The 27,614-nt window shown below is 35.8% G+C and overlaps 2 protein-coding genes across 9 annotated transcripts in view; one reads left to right on the top strand and one right to left on the bottom strand.

The window, feature by feature from the left end:
- The first annotated feature begins 1,802 nt into the window (after positions 1–1,802).
- Positions 1,803–9,420, top strand: tgif1 (TGFB-induced factor homeobox 1). The gene is made up of 3 exons (XM_051098860.1): positions 1,803–2,099; positions 4,100–4,329; positions 7,815–9,420. The coding sequence occupies exons 1-3, from the start codon at positions 2,084–2,086 to the stop codon at positions 8,388–8,390; spliced, it is 822 nt and encodes a 273-aa protein (XP_050954817.1). The 5' UTR covers positions 1,803–2,083; the 3' UTR covers positions 8,391–9,420.
- Positions 9,421–12,462: 3,042 nt separating this feature from the next.
- dlgap1b (discs, large (Drosophila) homolog-associated protein 1b) overlaps positions 12,463–27,614 on the bottom strand; it is a 138,756-nt gene continuing 123,604 nt past the window's right edge. For 7 of the 8 annotated variants that reach the window (XM_051098116.1, XM_051098121.1, XM_051098119.1 and 4 more), the window contains 4 exons: positions 23,227–23,642; positions 20,111–20,202; positions 19,781–19,933; positions 12,463–17,656 (listed from right to left, as the gene is read on the bottom strand). In XM_051098116.1, the coding sequence (XP_050954073.1) occupies positions 17,444–17,656; positions 19,781–19,933; positions 20,111–20,202; positions 23,227–23,642 (874 nt within the window). In that variant the 3' untranslated portion in view covers positions 12,463–17,443. Of the gene's footprint in view, positions 17,923–19,780; positions 19,934–20,110; positions 20,203–23,226; positions 23,643–27,614 lie in introns of all 8 variants that reach the window. The other variant, XM_051098122.1, reaches the window with a different exon arrangement.

The raw sequence follows: 27,614 nt of genomic DNA, 5'->3' as shown, positions 1-27,614 counted from the left end.
CATCAGCAGTAAATTGAGAATTAAGGCCAGCCAGACGCATGACGCATGCACGCCTCGCATGGAAAAGTCAACGACCTGACCTATATCCACAGACTCCAAATACAGCTTTCCAAAGCCTTTACCACTATGTGCTTTAGTGTTTTGACAAGCTGATCACGTTTGGTTGTAAAGGTCTGAGTCTAAATCATATATGTTCTGACACATGTGGGTAATGGATGTGCATGTGAGCACGATTTGAGGCAAAATTCTGAACTGTTTTGATTCATGCACCAAACTAGAACAACAACAGATGAACCAAGGGCTCCATATGCAAGAGAGATAATCAGCGTTAAGAATTCTGAGACTGCTGTGATTTGAATTAGGGACGCGTCACCAGGACAGCTGAAGAAACAAGCGATTCTTGCTTTACAACCATTTAATCCCAACGGTCAACTGGGTATCACGCAGCGCTGCGCCAACAGGAAGCATCACGCGCGGCTTACAAATGGAGCTGTGGAATCGAGAACTACTTATTCAGAGCCTGTTCCATTTTACAAAATAGTTTTTGGCGTTCGATTTATTTAAAGGTTCTAGAACACATGGAACACAACATGTGTTTCAAACTGCTAATCAGCAGCGCAACACCGCTAGCGCGGTGCATAAAGCGACCAATGTGGTAATCCGAATCCCGAACAAATGACTCTTTTGAATCGGTTCTTTTTAATGAATTAAAAACATGTACAGCGCCACCAGAGTAGTCCGGTTCCTGAACAAGTGACTCTTGTGAGTCGACTCTTTTTAATGATTCATACACATTCAACGCGACCAGTGTAGTCTAGTTCCCGGCAAATGAATCTTATGACCGGCTCTTTTATAGTGAATCAAAACACTTCGTTGAATAAATCTGATTCCTACTGTAAAACAAAAACTGTTAACGTGTTATGTTGTAGGCCTACTTAAAACTTAGGCTATGAGATTAAATTAAAAATGCACGTTTTGTAGTAATCGGTGTTATCGTATAAAAATACAGTTTTAGTGATTTCGTATTTTGCATTTAAGATGTGGTCAACTGTTGGGTTGTATTGACGTCATTTCTAAAAACTAAAAAAAGTCTGTAAGAAGTCAATTAAAAGTAAACACGTTTTGCAAGAATTGTGGTGAACTGGTTTTTGATGTGTTGTTCTATTAAATTCGAAATTATGTCATCATTTATGACTAATAAGAACCGTGTTTATTTCGTAGCTTATTCTTCAAACGCTCAAATGGAATTTTTAATCGAACCGTAATCGTTAATTAGATTGGGAACCAAGATTATTACATTCGAATTCATTCCCTCTACTGTCTTACAGGTTTGCAACAGCATCATGGACATCTGTCACCTGAAATAAATGCCGCATTGCACCTGATAACACATCAACACTATCCTGCAGTAACACAGTTTTTGCTATATAAACACCAGTAACATCTCAGCGCAAGAAAAACAACGCGCCATTAAAAATATTGTTTGGAGTAGGGCGCCTAACAGAAGTATGCTGATGAAAGCAGTCCCAAATATATCCCTGCCATGTGTCTGCCTCTTGGTAATGTTAACCTACATTCATAATAAACCAGCTTCCTGTCTCTCTGCCGCAGTCATTAAAGGGAAACGTGCAGGAACTAGATCCAATTCAATGTCCAAAACACGTCTCCACAAACACACTCCGCGCGCTGGATCTTTCTGTACACACGTTTAAGATTCGTATCGGTTTGTCAAAAAGCCCTTTTCTGTCTCTTTTTATCCGTTTTGTGTGTCTGATGTCAGATTTTTCCCTCTTGCCCTCGGAGGGGGAGGATCTAACCGCGTTGAGTCACGCAGCTGTCAAAGATAGCTGTCACCCAGTTTCCACATCAAACACACTGAATGAGACGCGCAGCCTGTCCCAGGTACCCGACAATGTGTTGCGTCTCCGACAAATGAAAAACGCGCTCCGCGGCGATTCCTCGACAAAACGAAATATTTCGCTCGATACTTTGTAACAATCTGGAATAATACAGTTGTGTGTGATTAAAGCGAGGAAGAATCGACCTCCTTGTTGCCAACGTGAAAAGGGGAATTTTGACGGACATGAAGACCAAAAAGGGTATGTATCCTGTCGATGTGGATGATAGCGGCGATATATGTAGTTTTATTTTTATCAGTGATTGTAACGAGTGGATGGAACTTGTCGATGATGGTTGAACAGAAAATGTCTGGCATACTGCTATTGTTTTCCGCTGCAGACAAAACAGCCTTTTTCTCACCATGTGCTGGCGGGCTGTCACAACGAGCAGTTTAGCATTATTAACACGCGTTGTTTTTATTCACAACATAAAAGCTTTAATTTCGTACAAGCATGCTTATGTAACAGTCGAATTTATTTGAGATGTTTTAAAGTGTGGTTCGCGAACCAGTATACAACTATAACTTCAAATAGTCAACAATGTAACTCTTCTAGGTTTGTTGTGCAGCAGATATAAAATGCCTTCGCGTAATATTTGAACGCCTTTGGCTTGGAAAAAAATGTTCACGCGTTCAGAGTTTCTCATAACACTGACTCAAGTTTTGCTGGGAATATGAGGGGAACTTTCCAAGTGTCATTTTTTAATTTGACGACTACTCTTTTTGCTTCCACCGCAGTTGTGTAGCGGAGTAAAATGTGCAACAATAATTCCTGACCTCCTTTTGTGAAGTTTGTGTATTTCGCGCTGCTTCCTCGAGGCGACGCTTTCACATTCCCTCCGACCTCGTGTTTCTCGCAGCACACAATAGAGCCCGAGTTATTCTTTGTTATTAAGTTAATGTTTCTCACATATTGTGGCGTCTAACCGTGTAGAGAGTCGTGTCAGCCTTTTATCTGTCACCTGACGTGATTTCACAAGTTTTCACTCTATGAAAAGTCGAAAAAACAGAGTTTGAAATGTCCCACAAGCGACATTCTTTTGTTCGGTCTTGAGATTTGCAACAGGTTCCCCTCCCCCTCCTCCTCCTCATGTAGGCCGACGACAAAATTGCTCTTCATTACTCCTCTTCACGACTTGTTTTCTCACACCACCTTAAACATAGATATGTACGTGATTTCACTTCTTTCGTTTTTAGACCGTGAAGTATCCCACGCTCGAGCTGAAGTTGGGGAAAGTTTTGTTTCACTTACAGGGTGCTCATGAACTAAAAGTCCCCCTCAGCACTCTGAGTAAAACGTGTTATTGACAAACTAACTGGTTTATGCTACGCAGGAACAAGTAGTAACAATATTAAAGTCATAATTATAAGCAGGAAAAGTTGCCAGATCAGCATTTAAAGAGATAGTTCGCCCAAAATCAAAACTGTGTCATCATTTACTCACCCTCATGTTATTCCAAACCTGCATGACTTTCTGTCTTCCACAAAAGGAGATGGTAGGCAGAAGTTACACACTCAGTCATGATTCACTATTTTCATACTATTAAAGTAAATAGTGAATGATACTGTCATTCTGCTTAACATCACATTTTAAGTTTGTGAAAATAGTAAACTGGCTCTTTAAGTGAGTTTGAAAGCAAAACTATGGTCTTTAACCATAGTTGTTTCAGTTTTCATGAGAGTACATACAGTATTTACAAAGGCACGATGAAACATTGACACCGTTTACAGTCTTTGTGACGCCTCCGCTCCAACCATGAATCACATGGCTTTGCTTGACAGCAGGGATGTGACACATCAGCTGCCACACACACACACTCTCTCTCTCTTAGACACACGCTTATACATGCATACAGACGGCCAGGCGCTGTTGTGTAGCGTTTAGCGGTTGGCATTTTGGAGGGAGAGACAGTGTGTGTAGGATAGGGGGAGGAGGAGGGTCCTCAGCAGGGGTTGGGGGGTTGATGTTTGACTGGGTGTCTTTTGTCCTTCTTCACACACATGGGTACACTGATTCCCAGTTTACTCTTTTCCTGAAACACACTTATTTGACTCTTACGAACATATTGCTAATACATAAACCTGACTTTATACTTTTTCTGGTTGTCGAAGCCTTTTCGTATACTCTTAAACACATACAGAAAGAATAAAGTTGTAAAATTCAGTTTTTAAGTGCCAATATTTCACGTCTCATGACTACAGGTGTGTTGGCGATGTCCGGAAGTGAGACAGAGGATGAGGACAGTTTAGATGTGCCTCTTGACCTCTCTTCAAATGGAGGAGTGTCAGGGAAGAGGAAGAGGAGAGGAAACTTGCCCAAAGAGTCAGTACAGATACTCCGGGACTGGCTCTACCAACACCGCTACAATGCCTATCCATCAGAGCAGGAAAAAGCCCTGTTGTCAAAGCAGACCCATCTCTCCACACTACAGGTACAGAACATTTTCAGAAAGTGCATGTGTGTGGCCTAGTACAGTCCTAGGAAACTAAAAAAACACCAAACAAACAAGAGAAAAATTTCATGTCACCAAGCTAATCAGAATAAACAAAGTTCCAATGATTATGGAAAACTTGGCATGTCAAGGAAATGTTAAAACATTCAGGCAGTGTTATTTTAGTATTATTTATATAGTCTTATAGTGTTTATTAATATTTTGAATTGGCTTTTATTTTTAGATTTTCAGGGTTTTTTTTTTTATTATTTAAGCAGCTCTAACAACTTTTATATTATTATTATTACTTCATTTACACACAATAAATAATACATGTAAAGGTTTTAGTTAACAACAACAGTGTTTCCAGGTCTGGAAAAGTCTGAAGCAAATAATAATAATAATAATAATAATAATAATAATAATAATAATAATAATAAAACTTTTCTAGTTAGAGATTTTTCTAGTTTTAGTTTGTTCTAAAGTATTTTAATGTCTAGAATTTGCATTTGTGAATGCTATATCTAAAATGCTGTCTTTAAAAAATAGATTAAAAGATATGATATTAAAAAATAGATGGAAAATCATTGGCAGAAAGGTGAATAAAGAACCCTGAATAAAAAGATGTTTGAATGACCCATAGCAGTTTCTGAAGTTATGCTTCAGAGAAGGTCTGAAGTTTCTCACGACTGCATGTTTCCGTCAAGAATGCGAAGGGGAATTTTTCAGTTTTCTGCTTTGTTGATCAGTAATCTATTTATATGCTTCACAGGAGAGCAGTTAGCTGTCACCAATGTCTAGTTCAACTGACGTGTGAAGGAAGCCGAAAGGTTCAATGTCATAACTAGCAGCGAGCCAAAAAATGTGTCAGAAGAAAGAAAGAGTCAGCTCTTTTCGCTAGTGCTCCTGTGTTTAAGATCACACGTTCTGTTCCCGCTGAGTTTTAGCGTCATATAAACAACACTTCCTGTGAATGCAGTCAATGGAGAGAATTCCTGTGGACAGATGAGTGAATAACTGTTTTGAGTCATCTGAGATGTGGCCACATAGAGAGAGAGAGAGAGATAGAGAGAGAGAGGGAGGGAGAGAGAGAGAGAGAGAGAGAGAGACTTGCTCAGACACTGGGCTAGGAATTTCCCCTGCGCTCAGCCAGCTGTCTCACTAACAATAGGGAGACACAATACACACACATTAACATAGTGAAGACTACCAGGCTCAGGCGGACCGTTGGATACACAATACAGCCCCATTACCCAGAGAGCCAAAGAGGCTTCTCTTCTGAAGAGACTCGCTGGAAGACAATACAGGAACATTACCATACTGAGGACTGAATCTTGAAAACAAGCTCTTTAGATACTGAGAAAGAAGTTAGAACTCAAGTTATTTCATTAAGGCATGCTCACAAGTGTGTGTATTGGGAAAGTAGGCAGAATAGAATTGTAAAGGGCAAAACAGCTTTGCTTACTTTGTAGCTAGTTTAAATATTTCAGGCTGAAAGGTTAAGTCTGAAATATAAATGGAATTGTTAACATGTACAGTATTGCCTGAGTGTATTCAAGTACTTTATACTTTTTAATTGTTTATATAATTATTTGACAGTTTATTTTAGATTTGAGATCTGTATGCATTTTCACTTAAACTTTAATGTAAATTTTCAGTTGCCTGTGGTGCGCGATCTGCATTGATTAAAAAGGCCAACAGAGTTCAATTGTTGATATGAACTAAAGGTGTTAACAGTCAGCTGTTACCTCACAGTAGTAATTGGTCTTTTTGTGGAGCTCCACACTGAAGTCAAGCATTCACATGTGTTTTCTGTAGCCTGAAATGTTGGATTTGCATTAGAGTAGATCTCAACAGCCCCTCAGGTGAGGCTCACCAGAGCCGTGAAAGATACAGCGCTATTAGCATTATTAAGGCCTAAAGCCCTTAGGCCTAACAAAGAGCACAATCTGAGGGATAAAGGTGAACAGTTACTTAGGTGATTGAGAGAAATCCTCACTGCTGAGAGCTTCCTGATTTCAACGGCCAGCTCAGCTTTTTAAAAGAGGAAAAACAAAAATAGAGACAGAAAACCGTCACATGTTAACTCAATACAAACTTAAGTGAGACAGTGTGGAAACAAAATCATGTTTTTTTTAGTACTGTAGGCTTTGAACTTTGAAAAAATAACTGGTGGTAAACATTAGAGATAGAATGTGAGGTTATTCTTCCCATAAGCAAATAATTTATATTTGTATATTTTAAAATAAAATGCTGTACGTTTTTACTTATTCAGTTTATCATAATTTATTTTTTTAATTAAACCTTTTGATAAGAATAATTAAATGTAAGTAAGTAAATATATATATATATATATATATATATATATATATATATATATAACATTTCTTTTTAGCTTCTGGTTTAAAAACGTTTCCAAAAAGTACAGCTTGTTTAGATTATTTAGATGACCTGCTTAGGGCTGTCACTAATGATTATTTTAGTAATCGAGTAAACTGTTGATTATTCTGACGATTAATCGAGTAATATATATATATATATACATATATTTTAACAAAAATAGACCTAAGTGAATAATAGCCTTTAAAATTACTTAAAATACATATATAATAGCAATGAAGCAACAATAATTAGTTCAAATAAAGTATCAAAAGCAAGCAATCATGGTTTTATTGAACAAAACTGTTAAAAGACAATGTATTATAAAAAATAAACCTAATGTACATTATGCATGATAACAAATGCCTGCAGAGGGCGCCAACGGCCTGACAAATGTTTTTACACTTTACTGCGGGATCTAATCCGTGTTTAATATTGATTGAACTACATTTAATTCAAATGTCCACTTAATCTTTAATATTTGGCCATTTCTTTATAATAGAAAAGCTACAGCCACTGAAATTTCTTGAATATGTGGACATCAAAATGTGTAAACTTAGAGCGAGGGTTTAAACTTGTATTTTGAAATCGCGATTAACTTTAGCATATTCTCCTGTGTTTGCGTAGGTTTATAAATTATTTACCTCACAAATCTGATGAAATAACGCACATTGCGTTTCCAGATGAACGTCATAATAAACCCAAACTTACAGCAATATGCAAAGATGAAGTTTGAGACGCTTCACACATGTAAATGATAACAGTTTGTGTAGCAGCATTTACTGTGAATGGAGCACTTGTATTAAACCAGCATTGCAAATATTTATTTAATTGAATCATATTGTTTGTGAATTCTTAATAGCATTATGCTTTATTATGATTTTTAAATGGGTTTAATATGTGGAATGTGCCACTTCTGGTTACACATCCAAAATGCAATGAAGGATATTTTAAATTGAGTGCTCGAATAGAATTGAGGAATCGTTGCATCCCTAGACCTGCTTATACTAGATTGTAGGGCATAATATATGTTATGGAAGGGACAGGACCTAAATTTATGACACATTAGCATTTTGATGTATCATAATATGTTCTTTTCTCCACAGGTGTGCAACTGGTTTATAAACGCCCGGCGGAGACTCCTTCCCGAGATGCTCCGGAAAGACGGCAAGGACCCCAACCAGTTCACCATCTCGCGACGGGGCAGCAAGGGCGGCGAGATGCTCAGCGACAACTCGCAATCCCCAAAACACGGTCTGCTCGCTAACGGAGAGGACCGCAGCAGCTACGAGCCCGGTTCGCCTCATCCGACCAGCAACACGCCCACCACTAACGGTTACCCCAAAAAGGCCCTGTCCCCCAAAACACCCCCCTCACCTGGACCTGTCTTACCCAGACCTTCTGTCATCTGCCACACCACCATCACCACATCCACGCAAGGCATCGGCACGTCGACGCGCCTCGGCGTGGAGGGGGCCACGGAGCTTCCGCTCACAGACGCGGCCGTCCTGTTCGGGTGTCGAGGGGAGGGCAACGTCAGCCCCCAGAGCGGCCTGTTCAACACCCCGCCGCCCACCCCGCCCGATCTCACCCAGGACTTCAGCGGCTTCCAGTTGCTGGTTGACGTGGCGCTGAAGAGGGCTGCAGAAATGGAGCTGCAGGCCAAACAGCTCCTCGCCTGAAGACGGATGGATGAATGAACGAGCTTCATCGATGTTTGTTTCTTGCCCCCCCAAACCGAACTTCACAGGGAGTTCGAAAAAACTTGACTGAGCAACAGAAAGCAAACAAGCATGGCCTGATCATTTCTATTTTTGGTAAATGTAAATCAAATTGATGAGGATTCCTTTATGTAAAGCATTTCAAGGTGCCTTGGCAAGTCAGTTCTTTCTTTTGTATTCCATTTATATGTAAATAAATATGTATCTTTTCGTTTTGTACACAGGGGACCAAAACCAAACACAGTAATACGATTTCCTGTCTTTTCTTCTTTTTTACAAGAAGACAAGTTCTTCTCCCATTCCTCATGAGTCTTTTTTTTCTCGTTTTCAGAGATTCGGCTCTATGATTGTCAATTTTGCCTCATTTTTAGAGAACACGATATTCTGCCTCGTTTTTTTGCACAAATGGCAGGTCATCTCAGTATCTTATCAACTCTAGCTTTTTCTCCGACAGACTCTAATCACTACTGCACCGGGTCATTCTGTGTCTCATAGATGTTCAGTTTTTGTATTGTTTTTTTGTTGTAAAGTTTCTGATGCTGTTAGTACATTTCTTTTTTTTCCTTTCATTACTCTTGAGGGATATTCAGATGTAGCAGAACTATAGTCTGAGGTTTCCTCTGAATACTCAGTGTAGAAACGGCCAGTGAATGTGCCCACATGCTCCCCACCCTAGCCCTAAACACACACACACACACACACACACACACAAACACACACCTTGGACAAATGAGCTGGAAGAATGAACACTACATGAATTGTATTAAGTTTTTCTTTTTTTGTTTGTTTATCAAGTTGAGACCACTTTTCAGAGGATAAAGAATGGTTTTATGTCACCAAATATGTTGATTTCAAGGTTTTGGGACCTTAGACCAGTGCATTTACAGTAGCCAATGTGACATGATGCCCAATGATGTGACTTCTCCTCCTTACTGTGCAATGTATGTGGCAAATAGGGGTCACACGGTGTTTAAATAAAGTTTTGTTTTCTACAAAACGGGCGTTCATCTCCTTTCTCCTGCTTATTTTGAACTACATTGTTCGATAAGTATGGTACTTGCATTCAAGGCTGTTTTTGAAACCTCTAACAAAGAATATCATGGAAAGCTTAGCCTTCAGATGACAGTTCTTTCCAGCAGTGTTTGATAAATGAAACGGCACGTAAGGCCTGACAGAATAGGTGGATTGCTTTTATAAAGCGGAAGGCGGCATGAGCAGGTCCATCCAAATGAGGTGATTTATACCGATTCACTGCTGCCCTGCCTTGACATCTCACACATATTAAAGGCATGTTCCTACAGGCTATTGCTAAATCATACTGACATTCTTCTCTGTGTGTAAGCTTCACAAGAACGCCAATTAGCATAATCCTGCATTTAATTAGCAGTAGCTAAAACCAGACGTCAACGATGGCTTGCCAATGGCGTCTGTGAGAGTGTGCATGTCTGTGTATCTGAGCACAGACAATAAAGACGGATTAGCAGGGACACGTCTGTCCTGGATATTCAATCACACTCGGTTAGACAGCTGTTCTTTACTTTAGACTTCTCACTGGGCCGAGATCCAAACAAACAACTCAAAGGGTCATTGGTCTACTTGGCAACAAGTGATCAAAGTGATTAGCAGCTCAAAGTGGTTAATTAACCGAACACCTATATTTAAAAAGACATTATGTTCTGTAATATCGAAGACTTTTGGATGGAATGGATGTCTCACACACATTAGATGTTGTCTGGGTTCATCTGTGGGAGAAGCCTGAAGGTGTCTACTAATAAGTCAAAGAAGCTCTGTTCTCCTACTCAGGCCTCGGGCAGTGATTTAAAACTATGGAAGCCTAGTTCATAGTAGAAAAGTATGTAAAAGCTAATAGGAAGAAAGTTGAAAATCAGCAAGATTGTTATATTTAAAGTCAAAAATGTGAGAAATAAAGTTAAGCAAAATAAAATCACCATTACAAATCACAAAGACATAACTGGAATAATAGTAAGAAAGCTAAAAATTGTCAACTAAAAATAGTCAACTGCAATAGTCAAAATTGTATGAAAGTTGCAACCACATAAGAAATAAAGACTATTCTTATGATATTATGATATATCAGTTTCACAATTGTAAGCTATGTCCCTATTATGAGAAATAAAATCACTGCTGAGATATATGATTTTTTTAATTGTGAGATGTCATAAAAGTGGAAAATAGTTGCAAGTACGAAAATAGAGATGTAGTTATGAGAAATTGTTGCAGTTGTGAGATAAAAAATAAGCCAAATTGTGATATCTAAAGTCAAAACTGTGAGAAATTAAGTTATGCAAAATAAAATCACCATTACACATCACAATTATAAGATAGACAGTCACAAAGACATAATTCTGGAATAATATTAAGGTTTAAAATTGTGATAGTCAACTGTAATAGTCAAAATTGTATGAAAGTTGCAATCACATAGGAAATAAAGACTATTCTTATGATATTATGATATATCAATGTCACAATTATAAGTTATGTCCCTATTACGAGAAATAAAATCACAGCTGTGATATATGATTTTATAGTTGTGAGGTGTCACAACAGTGAAAATAAAGTCACAATTACAAAAAATAGAGATGTAGTCATGAGAAATTGTTGCAGTTGTGAGAAAATAATAAAAAAGTTGCAATTACAAGAAATAAATACAATTTCTATATTTATATCACTTTAACAATTGTGAGCTATCTCCCGATTTCGATTTCACAGCTGTGATATGTGATTTTATAATTGTGAGATGTCACAACCGTTGAAAATAAAGTCACAATTGCAAAAAAATAGAACTATATATAGAACTATATCTATTCATCTCTATCTACTAATCTATCAACATATTTACTGACATATCGCTCTAGACTTAGTGATATAAAAATTGTAATTTAACTTTATTTGGAATAATACTTGTGCACAATGCACACTTAATATTAAGCCTAAAATATGTTTTAATGTCACTATTGATGAGGACTGTATAATTTTTAGATAATATACTTTATATTAAATTTTTATATAAATATATAATGTCTTTAAATGCAAATATTTAAAGTGCACCTAAAGTATACTTCCAATAGTTCCACTTTAGCACAATCAAATATACTTAAATATATCTTTAGTTGGACTTCAGCACTACTTCCGCACAATTAAAGTGCAAATTAAAGTACAAGATTAGTTGTTCCAATTTAGCAGACTTTAAATATACCAGTTTAGTATAATAAAATTCAAATGCAGTGTATTTTTATTAAGTACAGCACAAGTAAATGTATTTGTAGTACAGTTAGCATTAAATAAATGTATTTTAAATACATTTGAGTATATTTATTTTTCACTAGGGTAGTTATGAGAAATTGCTGCATTTGTGAAATAAAAATAAGCCCAATTATGAGGTATAAAGTCAAAACTGTGAGAATCATATCCGTGATATATGGTTTTATAACTGTTAGATGTCACAGTAGAAAGATAAAAAGCCAAATTGTAAGATATAAAGTCAAAACTGTGAGAAATGAAGTTATGCAAAATAAAGTCACCATTACAAATCATAATTGATATTTTTTGTCTAAATGGCCTAAAACAGAGTTACAATGGAGTCGCAATTAGTTGAAATAAATGATGAGAAACACTATCACAATTTATAATAGGTGAAATGAAATCACATTTGCGGTATAAAAAGTTGTGCTGTGAGATTTGCAATTACATGGAAGTATAAACAGTCACAGTTGTGAGATATAATTGGGTTTCAACTGGGAGAAATAGTGTCACAGTTACGAGAAATAAAAACATTTATGACAAACAATGTCATAACTCCGAGATAAGAAGTCCCAATTAAGAGAGGTTAAACTGCTATTGTGGGACAAGTCACTATTCTGAGACATAAAGACAATTACAAAAGATGTAGTCACAGTTGTAAGATACAAAGTTGCGAGACAAACTGTGAGACAAAAAGTAGGAAATGTATAAACATTAATTAGTTCTGGACTGAACAAACATACATTTATTTTGAAAAGAATAACTTCATGGCTGTGAGCATCTGTACTGTTTTAATGATCAAAATTTCATACACGTGCCATAACATCAACAGTGTTGTTACAATAAATACAAAATGTAAGTAGTAAGATATTCTTAGATGTAGGTTACATTTACAATGAAGAACATTCATGTATTTACACACAGTCATGTTGATAAAGTTTATGCTTTTACACACAGTCATTTTGATAAAGTTTATGCTTTTACAAGAACAGTAAATACATAATATCCTGCCTTCATTTCCCAAAACATTGTGGTGGGTGCACAGTCCACATTTTGGCAATAATACACAGTCTAATCTTCTATTTTGGGAGATAAAACCCTAAAAAGTCAGGACTTATTACGTTGCCAGATAGAAACTGATATTTTCACATCAGTGAGTGACAACAGTTAAGAAAATGAGATCGTGATCACTTTCGGCAAAAACTTTAGTGCTATATAGTCTCACAAAATATTTCTCTAATGTCTCATAAATATCTCTTTAAATACTAAAAGTGAAATGTAATCAATATTAAATATTTCAGTATCATTCTCAAATAAAATGACATGGATGTCCTTTATGTTACTCACTGATTGTCCAAAACAAAATTGTTTATAATTTTGGTGTAAATTTAGACTGTAAATGCCATGAAATACTATAGAACACATTGATATAGAAATATCAATATGAATGGGTGTTTTGTCGTCAATATTGAATGCTTGTACCATTTCCAGTATAAGTCCCCTTCATGACATACACAAACACACACACACACACACACACACACACACAGATACACACACACATTCATACACATGTTATATAGTCTCCCCTGAGGCTACGTTGTGCATGACTATCATATATTCATAAATTAAGGCCGAGCGTTTAAACATCAATAATATTTCAAACAAACATTAACCACAGTAGAAGGGCTCTAGTGCATAATAACTGGAACTAAGAGTTTGTTAATAAGATAAACACCACCAGGATCAAACTAAAGCCAATGCAACTGAACTGTCTATGAAAATAGAGAATGGCTGCACATTGGCTGCTGGGAAATTAATATCAGTATATATTTATAGTGACGTGTCTATCCACAGTGAAGTATTCTGAGAAAGAAAAAAGAAATAGCTCTGTTTATTTAACATATTTAACAAGTGCAAATTAGTATTATCAGTTATTGAAAAATATGAGACAGTGCAGTTAGGTTTTGACTAGCATTGAGTAACCTGTCAGTGCAACTATGATGCAGCGATGTTTACAAATCAATTACACAAGCAGCACAAGAGTGTGATTCAATGGTTAAAGTTTCCTAAAATAGAAAAATGATAAACTGATGGTATGTGCTCTGTGTCTACTTGCACTGTCTCCGCAGGGTTGCTGAAAGTATGTACATCTTAGTATAAACAAAAACAAAAGAAAGTAGCTGATCTATATTACAAAGTATCAACTGTGCTACATATCGGTTTAAAAAAAAAAGAGAGAGATGCCTTTAGGAAAATTAGGAAGCACTTGGGTACATGCACTTGATGTGGAAAAAAAAACACACTTGACTGACTTGGCTGAGGATAAAGACTATCATGCTAACTTGTGATTATAAATATAATGAATAAACTGCTCATTAAAATGTGTATGTATTACATTTCTCGAGCTGTGAGATTACAGTTTTATTTAAAATGATACTTTAAGCGTTGTTGAAAGTCAAAAGCAAAGGTAAAGAGGGAAATTATGGTCCGCAAGTTTAAATATGTCTCTTTTAAATATCTCTACAACTCCATTATAAAATACTGATATTTTACTTTATATCCATTTATACAAACATTTAGACAAATATAGTGAGGAGCTATATTAGTAAGCAGTCAGGAAGGCGTTTTATAATTCATCATTTATGTATTTACAAAATATGCTAAATAATGTGCATTTTTAAAAAGAACCTTATGCCAAGTTCAACAAGATGTCCTGACGGGGCACGACGATGTGTTTACTGCCAAGATAATTTGTCCATACTAAACAAGAAACTGCAGAGTGACATGACACAATCACAGCCAGTCAAATGTTTAATGTTTAGTTAATGTATAGACCAGAATGGACCTATGAGATTTCACAGTGGGCGGAGCTAATTAATGCCATAGAATTAAAAAAAATGTCCTGTCCTGTCGCGGCCCATTCACACTGACAGCGATTTTATTGCTGGAGGAGCTGCTGTTACGTTAACTAAGCTGTAACAAAGTTAAAATAATAAGATAATATAATGGAAAGTCACAATGTGAGAAATAAAGTTGTGAGAAATAAAGTTCAAATAATGTTTATAATATAAACTTGCAATTACATGGTCACAATTAAGAGAAATAAAAAACACGTATATGTTTAGGAAAAATATACTATATTTATATACAAAATATTTATATTTATGTAATATAAGTTATATATATATATATATATATATATATATATAATATACATGTATGTGTGTATTTATATATACATAACAAATATACACAGTACACACACATATATTATGCAAAAACAAACTTATTTTGGATGCGATTAATTGCGATTAATCGTTTGACAGTCCTGTGTGTTTATTTGTGTACTGTGTATATTTATTATGTATATATACTCACACACATGCATGTACCTATTTAGGAAAAATATGCTATATTTATACTTCATTTTATATTATATACTTATTTTGGGTGAGATTAATCGTGATTAATAGTTTGAAAGCCCTATGTGATATATTGTGCGACTGTGAGAGAAATAGTCACGATTTTGATAAAAAGTTGCAATTAACATGTCACGATTGTGACATATTAATAATGCGGCTTTGATATACAAAGAACGTAATCGCGAAAAATAAAGTTACAAATATAATATAAATTCATAATTATTACCTAAAATTTCAATTACATGAAGCAAAGTCACAATTAAGATAAATAAAATCTCTTGTAATACGTGGTCACAGGGCTGTCAAAACGATTAACTGCATCCAAAATAAAAGTTTGTATTTATGTGAGAACTGTGTAGATTTATTATGTATATATACTTACAAACATTCACGTATATATTTAGGAAACATATGCTATATTTATTTATAATAAATATAATGTAAATTATTTATAAATATTAATATATATATATATACACACACATAAATATTTTTAATATATATGTGTATGTGTATTTATATATACACAATACATATAAACAGTGGACACACATATATTATGCAAAAACAAACACTTATTTTGGACGCGATTAATCGTTTGACAGCCCTTAACGTGTAAAATCACAATTACATAAAGTCACAATTATATAAAGTCACAACTGTGATATATTAATGTTGTGATTTTGAGATTTAAAGAACATAATTGCGAAAAAATAAAGTCACAAATATAATATAAAATCACAATTATTACCTAAAATTGCAATTACATGAAGGAAAGTCACAATTAAGATATATAAAATCTCTTGTGATATGCAGCACAGGGCTGTCAAATTGATTAATATATGTATATATATATATTTATTTAGAAAACATATGCTATATTTATTTATAATAAATATAATATAAATTATATATGAATATAAATATACATATTAAAAATATATATACACCAAATATTTTTAAATATATATGTGTATTTGTATACACATAATACATATAAACAGTGCACGCACATATATTATGCAAAAACAAGCTTATTTTGGATGCGATTAATTGTGATTAATTGGTCGACAGCCCTATGTGATACACTGTGTGATTGTGAGATATGAAAACGCAATTGCGAGAAATAGTAAAGACATAAGAAATAGCAATTACAAAAGTTCCAACAATTACAATTATGAAATAAAAATTCACAATCCATAAAGCTACAATTGTGACCTAGTTGCAACCAAAACAATAAAAATAAAGTGGCAATTCATTGGATATGGTCACATCGCACCACCTTGTTCATGTCACCAGAAATCGGCAGAAATCTTTGAAAATAAGACTTTGCCTCACTTCATCGCTGTCAGTGTGAACAGGGCTTAATGCTGAATGAAATCCCTGACTGCCCGTATGTAATGTTTCATAACGTGACACATTGCTAATTTATGAATGGTTAATGAATCAGAGCCTTGAAGAGTGGCGTGTTCTGACAGAACTTCTGTCAATGACGTGCACATGTTAAGCTGTGACAGATAAATGTGTCACATTGGATAGATACAACTGACATCTATGTCAGTCAAACAGGTAAGTGGCACTGCTGAGGTGAGACAGTGAGCAGACAGGAAAGGAGATAGGATGGTTTGAGAGGACGGGAGAGGATGACCGAGTGGGAGGTTGAAAAATATGAGAAGAAAGAAGAGAAGAGGTGGTTTTTCCATTCTATCCCCTGATACTGAAAACAGAACAACCTCGCCCTGTCTCAGAGGTGCAGGGTGACATGTGAGAGAGTGTAGTAGATGTACTAAAATCCTGACATGTACATTTACATACACACACTAAATTTGTGGCTACATTGGCGTTAAAATCTTCAGAAGTGATCGGTATGTTGCCCTTTTAGAAGTTATGTCCTCTGTGAGAACACAAGACATATGGCTCTTACACTAACTGCAAAAAACTACAAATAAAATAGTAAAATTCATTAATGTGCATTATTTGGGTAGTAATATCAACAGACATAATAATACCTTGTATTTTAGGCATGAATGTATATATATTATTGGTTATTTTAACAATTAAATATAGAGTGTCTAATAGAAATATTAAAAGTCTTTGGGAGTTTAACAAGGGAGCTACATTGCAAATGGCAGGATGGAGGAAGAGAGTAAAATTAAGTCATAAATACATAGAGTAGAAGCCCACAGTGAAGAAACTCTCTTTTACACAAGAAAAGAGGAGTGATTATGTTACAGCTACCCTGCCTTTGTCATTCAGTGCTATTGTATTATGGTTGAAGACGTGTGTGTGTGTGTCTATATAGGCTTCTGAGCACCCGGATTTCAGTGTTTATAATCGTGTTTGGGCTTCTGGGATGTATATTTCGATGCTGTCGGCGCATTCTGTGGCAGAGCTCTGGCGCTGAGAGGCGGCAGCGCGTTTGGCTGCTAACAGCCGCTTACGAGCCTCCAACCGCTGGGAGCCCTCCAGAGACCGGTCTCTCACCAGCAGCACGGGACCTTTCCCTGGCTTCCTGGGCACCGGAGGAGGCACACGCCTCTCCTGGACAGCAACGACAAACTGGTTAGTACCACTCCTCGACGTAACACAACACTGCTAATGCATGCAATTGTAGGGTCATCTGTTGGGTCATCGGCAATATTTAGTCGTGTTTGAGTGCCAGGCATCAGCCAAATACATTAGGTGAGAGCTTGGCCATTACGGAGGCCAGCTAGGAGTTCAACCCATTTGGCATGAGGTGAACGGGACCACCGGATGTAAACCACATGCAGCGTGCAATTTGGGCGCATCACCTCAAAACCAGATCACTGTCAAACACAGAACACATAAAATAATAAGAAAATGAGCAAAACAATTTAGATCAAAGCATAACATGCAACATTCACGAATAAAATAATATAAACATTCAAATAAAATGTCAAACAACGCCTTTGGAGTCAGAGAAGATGCCATGTTTAACCGAATGGAAATACAGAAAACTAACCATGGTGACATTTCGAATAATGTGCTGATTGTTCTTTTCCATGCAATTCCTATAAATAGGAACTGAATCTGTCAAGCTTCAAAAAGGACACAAAGCACCATAAAAGCATTGATAAAGTAGTCCATGTGACTTGACATCTGTCTTGGCTTGTTCATAAAAATGTATGGGCTTGTTCATAAAAATTTATGAGAGTATTAGTTATGTCTGATTCACAAACAAATAATTGTTTTGATTCTTATTAATGATTATTTGGTTTAGTTTACAAAAGTTTAAGTCATAAGCTATGTGATCAAACAGTGATCTGAATGATTTTGTGACAAATTGGACTAATTCAATTCTCAACTCAGTGATTCAATTTCTGATGGCAGGAGATAAAGGGATAGTTCACTGAAAAACAACAATTCTGCCATTAATTACTCAACCTCATGTTGTTCCAAACTTGTAAGCAGTGTTGGGCATGTTACTTTAAAAAAGTAATTAGTTATAGTTACTAGTTACTTTTCACAAATAGTAACTGAGTTAGTAACTGAGTTACATCATTATAAAAGTAACAAATTACTAGGGAAAGTAACTATTGTGTTACTTTTTTAAAAAGTGTTCAAATATGTCAAATAACTTGAATGCCCCCAATACTGAATATGTTAAATGAATGAAATTTATAGTTTACTCACCAAATATATAAAGATTAATGGCACAGTTTTTTTAAAATATCTGAATGAACGCTTGGCATCAGTCATGTAAGCAATATAATATGACATTATGATGATGGAGCATTAAACTTTAGTAATTAGAACTTGTAAAACATAACCATGTATGAATGCATATTTGTCATATTGACTGAACTTAGGACCGGTGGCGGGGCTTAAGATATTGTTTGTAATTTAGTGTTTCTATAAAAAAGGGAAAAAATTAAAAATAATACTGAAAAGAACAAAACTACTATGAATTCTACTACTAATAACAATATAAAATGCACTAAGGATTAATGAGCTGCTGGGTTCATGAATATTAATCACGTTGTCTGCTTTCGCTCCAACTGATTTGCTAAAAACAAAATTATTATTTTTTATCCATTATTCTGACAGGAAAATACAGCAGAGAATATTGTTTACATGTAGCGCGTCAGTTCTGCATGGTATATAAGACTCTCTCGCTCTGTATCTTTCTTTGCATGTGTGTGAGACAAAGCAACGGCTAGTCGTTTACGGTTCGTCAAGTAAGGATATGCTAGACTAGAAATATATTGCACAACTCATATGGACTACTTTCTTTGCTACCGTCTTTAAGCTTGAAGGCCTCAGGCTTCATGCATATGTGATGAAAAAGAGCAAACTCTACAATTATTCAAAACAGTTAATTTTGGGGAAAAATACATAAGTTTGAAATAAGTAAATAATGACATGATGAGTTTTCATTTTGGGGAAACTATTTAAGACAGAATGGCATATTGAACAGATTCCACTGTCAGTTTTGTTTTTGTTTGCATTAAATTTAAAATATGGCATCTGCTCTGACATATTTTGAACAGTTAAAATACACAATTATTCATCTTAAGCATGCCAACAAAATGCCACTGCACTGTATTTACACAGCGTCGCAAATTAATATGTGCCAACTGTGGTATTCTTGGCCATTTTTAGACGGTGCGTAATGCATCTGGATTTGTGATGTAAAATCTGTACCTTTCTCTCAGGAGGCTCCAGTGCTTTCCAGTTGTTCGCTTTCAGCTGGTGCAGCTCATCAAACTTCAGGCTGATGTTCTCAATGGACAGCTGCAGCATATCCCAGAATCCTGCCAGATCTTGAGACACGGGCCGTGGGTGGGCATTGGGATTCTGACAGGCAGAGAACAGATTATACACGAAACAGCTGTTAATTTGAAAAAAAATGACATAATATTTTATTGGGTAACAGTCATTTAATGCTACTTAGGCTAACACTGCCCTTCAGAGGCGGAGCTACCAAGTGTCGCTCTGCTGTGATTGGCTGACGGAGGTGTGCTTCAGACATACCAAGTTTTCTTCACAGAGCTCCCGGAATTGCTGAAATTTCTGCGACATCAGCAACTGAGCGCTGCCCACCGCACTACGAATCTTGCCGAGAACTAAACACAGACAAAAAGAATAGAGAATCAGCTGTGGAAAGCGAGTTTAGTAAAACAAAAGTGGATTTAGTATCTTTAAAAGTTGATGAGGGTTTGAGAGTATGAGAAATTCTATGCAGTAACACAGCAGTGAATGTGTGCGTATGTCGCAAAAGCTTAGACACTCGGTTAATGTTTAAATGCTGTCTCTTTGAAGTGAGAAAGAGTCATAAATATCTAAGGCTTGGGAACCCAAATGCAGGAACCAGAGGAGCAGGGGGAGTGTTTACCATGCACACCAAACAAACACCCACCAAAGCCAATGAGCCAAGAAACTCACACACACATACAGATCAAGAATGTGATGCAAAAAGATAGATTTAGAGTGAGAGTAAATAGCATATTAGATTACCAAACAAAGGTGAATTCTCTTGAAGGAAGCTAATGTTTGCCATGCGGGGGTCACATAAAGGCTTTTGCCATGGCCTGAGGAGCGACTGCAGCGTGTCTCTGTGGATTGTGGCCATGAGGCAGTTTAAACAGAGATCCGACAAAATGAACTCGCTCTGTTTAACATATGCAGCAGCAAGAGACCATATGGCAAACAATGTGCTGTCATCGGACAGATTAGCATATTTTATGTATTCAGGGAAAGAGGGAAGGGTTAGAGAAAAGAGAGAGTGGAAGGAGACAGATATAGAAACAGTGAGAGGAAAAAGAAAATATACAGAGAAAGCGGGAGCGAAAGAAACGAGGGAGACGGGTGGCTCCCTGCTGGTAGAAATGTCTGGTATGTGAGAGGGAGACAGACAGGAGATAGATGAACAAGCAGGCTTTGTGACTGACAAGAAGACGGTCACTGCGCCGTGTGTGTGGGTGTGTGTGCTTGAGCAGGGAAAAGGCGGGAAGTGGGATAAAAAGCAACAGTCCTGCCGGAGGTAACCAGACTGTGAAATGACCTTGTGCACTGGTAGTTTTGTTAAAGTGGCTGATTATTCTCCAAATGACTTGGATACAGACTGTACAAATGTCACTCTAGTTTTGCAACAGAATTACTACTTGACTTTAAAATAACATAGTGGAATTGGAAAATCGGTGATTTAGCTACAGAAGCCATTTTTTTTTTTAATTACTTTTCTGTGTAGTGTAAAATAACATTTTTGAGCTGCCTACCTAGAAAGAATTTATCAAAGACGCATTTAGAAAGTTTAAATTAAACGTGCAACTCTCCCACAGTGATAATGAATAGAAAATTCTAGAAATGTAATGCTGTTGAAATTAGCTTATAATGCCCACAAATGCAATTGAAATAAATATTATAAATTAAACATTCTAATTAAACATTCTAATTATTCTAATTAAACATTTTTAATGAGTCTATAATGCTCAAAATGCAGCTGAATTGATCATTTTTAAATGTCTATAATGCCCAAAATGCATAGAAATAAAACATTTTAAATGAGTCTAGAATGCCAAAAATTCTGTTGAAATTAACATTTTAAATAAGTCTACAGTGACCTAGAATGCAATTAAATTGGACAATCTAAAAGAGTCTTCAATTACCTAAAATGTTAAAATTGCATTGAATGCATTTGAATCGAACAAATACAGTTAAATCAAATATTCTAAATGAGTCTTCAATGACCCAAAATGCTGTTGAACCGAATATTCAAAATTACTCTACAGTGTTCCAAAATGCGGTTGAATCGAATATTCTAAATGAGTCTTCAGTGAACCAAAATGCAGTTGAATCCCATATTCTAATGCCCAAAAATGCAGTAAAATCGGATATTCTAAATGAGCCTTCAATGACCCAAAATGCAGTTGAATCCCACATTCTAATACCAAAAAATGCCGTTAAATCGAATATTCTAAACAAGTCTTCAATGACCCAAAATGTAGTTGAATCCCATATTCTAATGCCAAAAATGCTGTTAAATCAAATATTCTAAACAAGTCTTCAATGACCCAAAATGTAGTTGAATATCACATTCTAATGCCCAAAAATGCAGTTGAATCGAATATTCTAAATGAGTCTTCAGTGACCCAAAATGCAGTTGAATCCCATATTCTAATGCCCAAACATGCAGTTCAATCGAATATTCTAAACAAGTCTTCAGTGACCCAAAATGTAGTTGAATCCCAGATTCTAATGCCCAAAATGCAGTTGAATCCCACATTCTAATGCCAAAAAATGCCGTTAAATCGAATATTCTAAACAAGTCCTCAATGACCCAAAATGTAGTTGAATACCACATTCTAATGCCCAAAAATGCAGTTGAATCGAATATTCTAAATGAGTCTTCAGTGACCCAAAATGCGGTTGAATCCCATATTCTAATGCCCAAACATGCAGTTGAATCGAATATTCTAAACAAGTCTTCAATGACCCAAAATGCAGTTGAATCCCACATTCTAATGCCCAAAAATGCCGTTAAATCGAATATTCTAAACAAGTCTTCAATGACCCAAAATGCAGTTGAATCCCACATTCTAATGCCCAAAAATGCCGTTAAATCGAATATTCTAAACAAGTCTTCAGTGACCCAAAATGTAGTTGAATCCCACATTCTAATGCCCAAAATGCAGTTGAATCGAATATTCTAAATGAGTCTTCAATGACCCAAAATGCAGTTGAATCCCATATTCTAATGCCCAAAAATGCCATTAAATCGAATATTTTAAATGAGTTTTCAGTGACCCAAAATGCAGTTGAGTCGAACAATCTAAATGAGTCTTCAATGACAAAAAAAATCTATGGAAGCCAATGCTCAAAATGATTCTAAAGTGACCCAAATGCAGTTGAATCGCATTCTAATGCTTAAATATGCCATTAAAAAGTATTCTAAATGAGTTTTCAGTGACTCTAAATACAGTTTGATTTTAATTGAGTCTATAATGCCCAAAACGTTGTTGAATTAAACATCTAAATAAGTCTACAGTGACCCACTGAAACCTCCACAACATCTATAATGCTTAATAATGCTGTTTAGATAGACAGCCTACTTTTTGTGATAGTCATTATCATTATCTAGAGTTACTCACTGTCCTCTGGGAGCTCATTCTCTCTCTCATCCTGCTCCATCTGTCTGCACCACCCCTCCATCCTCTCCACCTCTGCTTGCAGCAGTTTCAGAAACCAGCGTCCGTCCTGCGGACACACAGACCCTGACACCCCACTCGCATAGTCCTCCTCCATGGCTCCATCCATCCAGGGGTCTGGAGGAGGCAGAATGGAGGGGTCGAAGCCCACGTCGGTGTAGTCATCTTGGACACAGGCATGGTAGTGGTTCCCAGAGCCCTGGATGCTGACAGTGGAAGTGGCCGCATCTCGGGACGGCTGGCGGACAATGGGCCCCTGGTGGGTTTGTGTGAACTGGTCATCGGCGAGACCCTCCAGAAGGTCAAGATCAGCTTGAACGGCAGTGGTGACGCTGTTGGAGCGTGTAACTCTGCGGTAGCTGGAACGAAAAGATGGACCATGTTGTATAGTTTGTTTAAATCAATCTTTTTTTTCTAAAATGTAAATCCAACACTCAAAATAATGCTGACTTAAACTTAAAATTAAACCTAAAAAATGCTGGTGAATGGAGTGTACCAAGCTTGCCTCATTAGTGCTTACTGACAAACATTTTTTTATTTCATTGATGATAACAAAGACAAGAATAAAAATGTGCATCATAATATTAAACAATTTTATTTAAAACATAATGCTGACATGCTGATATGATGAGAAAAATTAACACTGTATTAAAAAGGTTTTTTTTGGATGGTTCATTAAGTTTTGTAGTTACTTTTTTAATAATGTTTTTGAAAGAAGTCTCTTGCTCACCAAAACACATTTATTTAAATAAATGTGCAGTAAAAACAGTAAAGTTGTCAGATATTATTACAATTTTATATATATTTTATATATATATGTATATATATATATATATATATATATATATTATAAAATAACAATTTTTAATAAAAAAAAGTAAATTATTGGTAAATTATGTAAATTACAGTGCAAGAAACATTTTTTTTTTAAATCAATGTTGAAAACATTTGTGCTGCTTAATATCTGTGTGGAAATTATGATAGGTTTTTTTTTTTTTTTTTTTAAGTTCTTTCATGGAAAATTAATTAAAATTAATTAAAAAAGATTTATTTGAAATATAATAAATATTTTGTAACTATTAGTGTCACTTTTAATGCATCCTTACCAAGTATTAATTTCTTAAAAATAAATAAATAGATAGATAGACAGACAGATAGATAGATAAATATATATATATATATATATATAATATACAATAAATAAATAAATAAATAAAGCAAGCTAATCCCAAACTTTTGAATGATAGTGCAAATGTTTTAAATGTGTAAAATGAGGTTAATATTCTATTTTCTACTATCAAACAAATTACAAATTACCTAAGTGATGATTTACAACAAGTGCAAATAGCATGCCTTGTTGGCAGAGGCTATTTACACTAACTCCACCCACCAACATGTGGTTAGGCTACACAACCTTACAAAAGATGCCTGTCAATCAACAGTAGAATTGACTATTTACACTGCTATTACTGCTATTTTTATACAGTGTAAATAGAATCCTTTACTATTTGCATTTAGTGTAAATAGCATCTGTTATTTAAATAGTTAATACAAATAAATAATTTTGAAAAGGTAATAAAAATATAAAACATACTACAGCCAAACATTCCATTAAAATGAAAGTTCTAAACATAACTAGGTAACTGTAGACCATGATATTAAATACAAGTGTAACAAACACACAGACACACACACCTGCAGGAATAGAGAGGGATAACATATCAAAGCGATCTGGCTTAGATCAGCTACTCTGTGTTTGCCTGCTGTGTGTGTGTACTGGAGTAGTAGGACACCTGCTCTATTCAGGTGCACTGAAGCAAACTGACATCTCTCACCATACCCTTAGTGTGTGTCGCCTGTGTGTGTCTGTGCATCTAAGCGTTTGAATTTTGGCTTATCAGAAGGCACAACATAAAGAATGAAAGCACATAAAAGCCAGAAATTGTGAGGATTTCTTTCCGTATTTCATTAACTCAACAATCCGTGCTTTAACCCATTCTTCCAATAATCTGTGCCCGTTCTCTTTACTGAGTTCTGATATCTTTTTTTAACCATTTGTTTCCTATTAAAGACTATTTTAGATTGTTGGGGTGTGTGTGTGTGTCAGAGAGGCCTGTTTCATATCAGCTAACTACTTCCTGTAGAGAGGAAGAGAGACAAATAAAGGGCACAAGAGAAAGAGAGAGAGAACAGAGAGTATTCATTTCTTGTTCCGCTCACATGGTAGTAATCATTGCCTTCTGTAAATCATATCATAAGAAAGCGTTCGTGTGTGTGTGCGTGTGTGTGGGGTTCTCATGTTCACAGTTAAATGTAACTATGGCAGACTGTTTTAGAGCAGATTCTTTTTACATCTGAACCTGAAATACATAAAGTGTCCCCCAGCTAAAAATAAAAAAGGAATACATTTCATTGTATTAGATGACAAATGGCAGTGGCAAGAAATATAAATGACAAAACAATATACCCAAATGAGTGAAAGTATTAATTACTTCATCATTGCTCATGATGATGATCAAAACCTGACTTCATACCACCGCTTAAAATCACACTGGTATCAGTTTACCAGGGTACCACGACTGGAAACTGTGTCATAGCCAGTCAATCAGGTTGAATCTGGATATTCCATTTATGTATGAAATGGCCTGTGAGCAGAGTGGGTGTGCTGTTTGAGGCTGAAACTAGCCTATGGTGGACTCAGAGCTTTACATATTAACCAAAGCTATCAATAGACACAAGAACACCCACCCACACACATTCATTTTCAAGATGCTTATCCTAGCAGGGGTGGCCCACATGTTAAAGCCACTAAGACCACCACATAACCAAAACCTCTGAAGGGTGTGACATGGAAGCTACCAGTGTCAGAAGTTCACTTTGTTATTACCAGACAAGAATCTATGACAAGTACTGGAGCTCTAGTTTGTCAGCACTCTCTGCATTATCACATATGTCTAAGTACCAGCTGTAGTGCACCTCCCCAGAGCAAAAGAGGCCAGACGTGATTGGTTTGGGACTCCTTCCTTAATTTCCTTCGTTCCTACCGCACTGAGGAGGAGGAAAAGAGTGTATGACGTGCTAAAGGAGTCTCTACGTACAGTTCAAAGGCTCTGACTTCAGCAGGAAACAAGAGCAGACCTGTGCTAGGAGAGCCGTGTGTGTGTGTGCCAGCATTTTACAGCTGTATTCCCTCTCAGTTACAAAGGCATGCTTCAGCAAAGTCCAAATACCGGCGACCTGTGCGGGTGTGTGTGTATGTGTGTCCCTCTCTCACCGTCTAGGAATCTGCTACCCTCAACTCCTCAATGAAGGCAGCTACCAACCAAAACCTCATATACATGTGTACACATACACATGTTGGTTAAATTCCAAAACCTAGTAAACTCCTCACTGTCTGTTGCCTATATAACTCCCTACTAAAACAGTATCTTAAACAAAATCTGTAACAATCTGCAGAAGCAGAGACTGATGTTAGCATGTTGCTAAACTACCAACACAATACTCTAACATGATAGTAAAACAATCCAGTTTTAACTGAACCATTTTAATACTAATCAGTATTGAATAAAATAAAATTACAACTATCATTCTCATGCATATTGCTAAGCTAACGACACGAATAGTCCAATAAGCCAAAAATTCATAGCATACATAAATACTGGGTAAAATAGTATATGTTAAATAAGAATAAAATAATAAAATAATAATAATAAAAATATTATGTCATTTTAATGACATCTTTTCTCGTTAAAATTACATCTTTAAACATATTTTAAAACATATTTTTTTATAAAAATTAGATGTTAACGAGAAAACATTATTTTTTATTATGGTGACGCACTGCTGCTACACACATATTATTTTTTTCACTCAATTACGCCATAATAATGAGATGTTATGTTGTTTTAAAGACACATTTTCTTGTTAAAACGTCATCTTTTCTCATAATACCGAGATTATCTCGTTAAAACAACATCTTTTCTTGTAATAACAAGATGTCTTCTCAATAAAACAACATCATTTTCTTGTTAAAACAACATCGTTTCTCTGTAAAATGACATTTTCTGATAAAAACAAAATGTTAATGAGAAAACATCTCATTGTTAGAAGAAAAGATGTTTTAACAAGATAATTATGACGTTTTAACAACATAACATTTCGTTATTACGACATGGAGTGTAAAAAATAATAGTTACACTTTCTTTCTCCTTGTTACAGTGTAATTATACATTTAAGTACTGAGTAATAATAGTTAACTACATGTGCTTACTATATGGTTAGGGTTAGGATTAGGGTTTGGCTTAGGGTTACTTGCATGTAATTATGCATAA

Source organism: Labeo rohita, chromosome 24, assembly GCF_022985175.1.
Source record: "Labeo rohita strain BAU-BD-2019 chromosome 24, IGBB_LRoh.1.0, whole genome shotgun sequence".
In the NCBI taxonomy this organism is placed as follows: Eukaryota; Metazoa; Chordata; class Actinopteri; order Cypriniformes; family Cyprinidae; genus Labeo; species Labeo rohita.
Note: the sequence above shows the minus strand (reverse complement) of the source record. Positions and strands in the feature narration are given on the sequence as shown.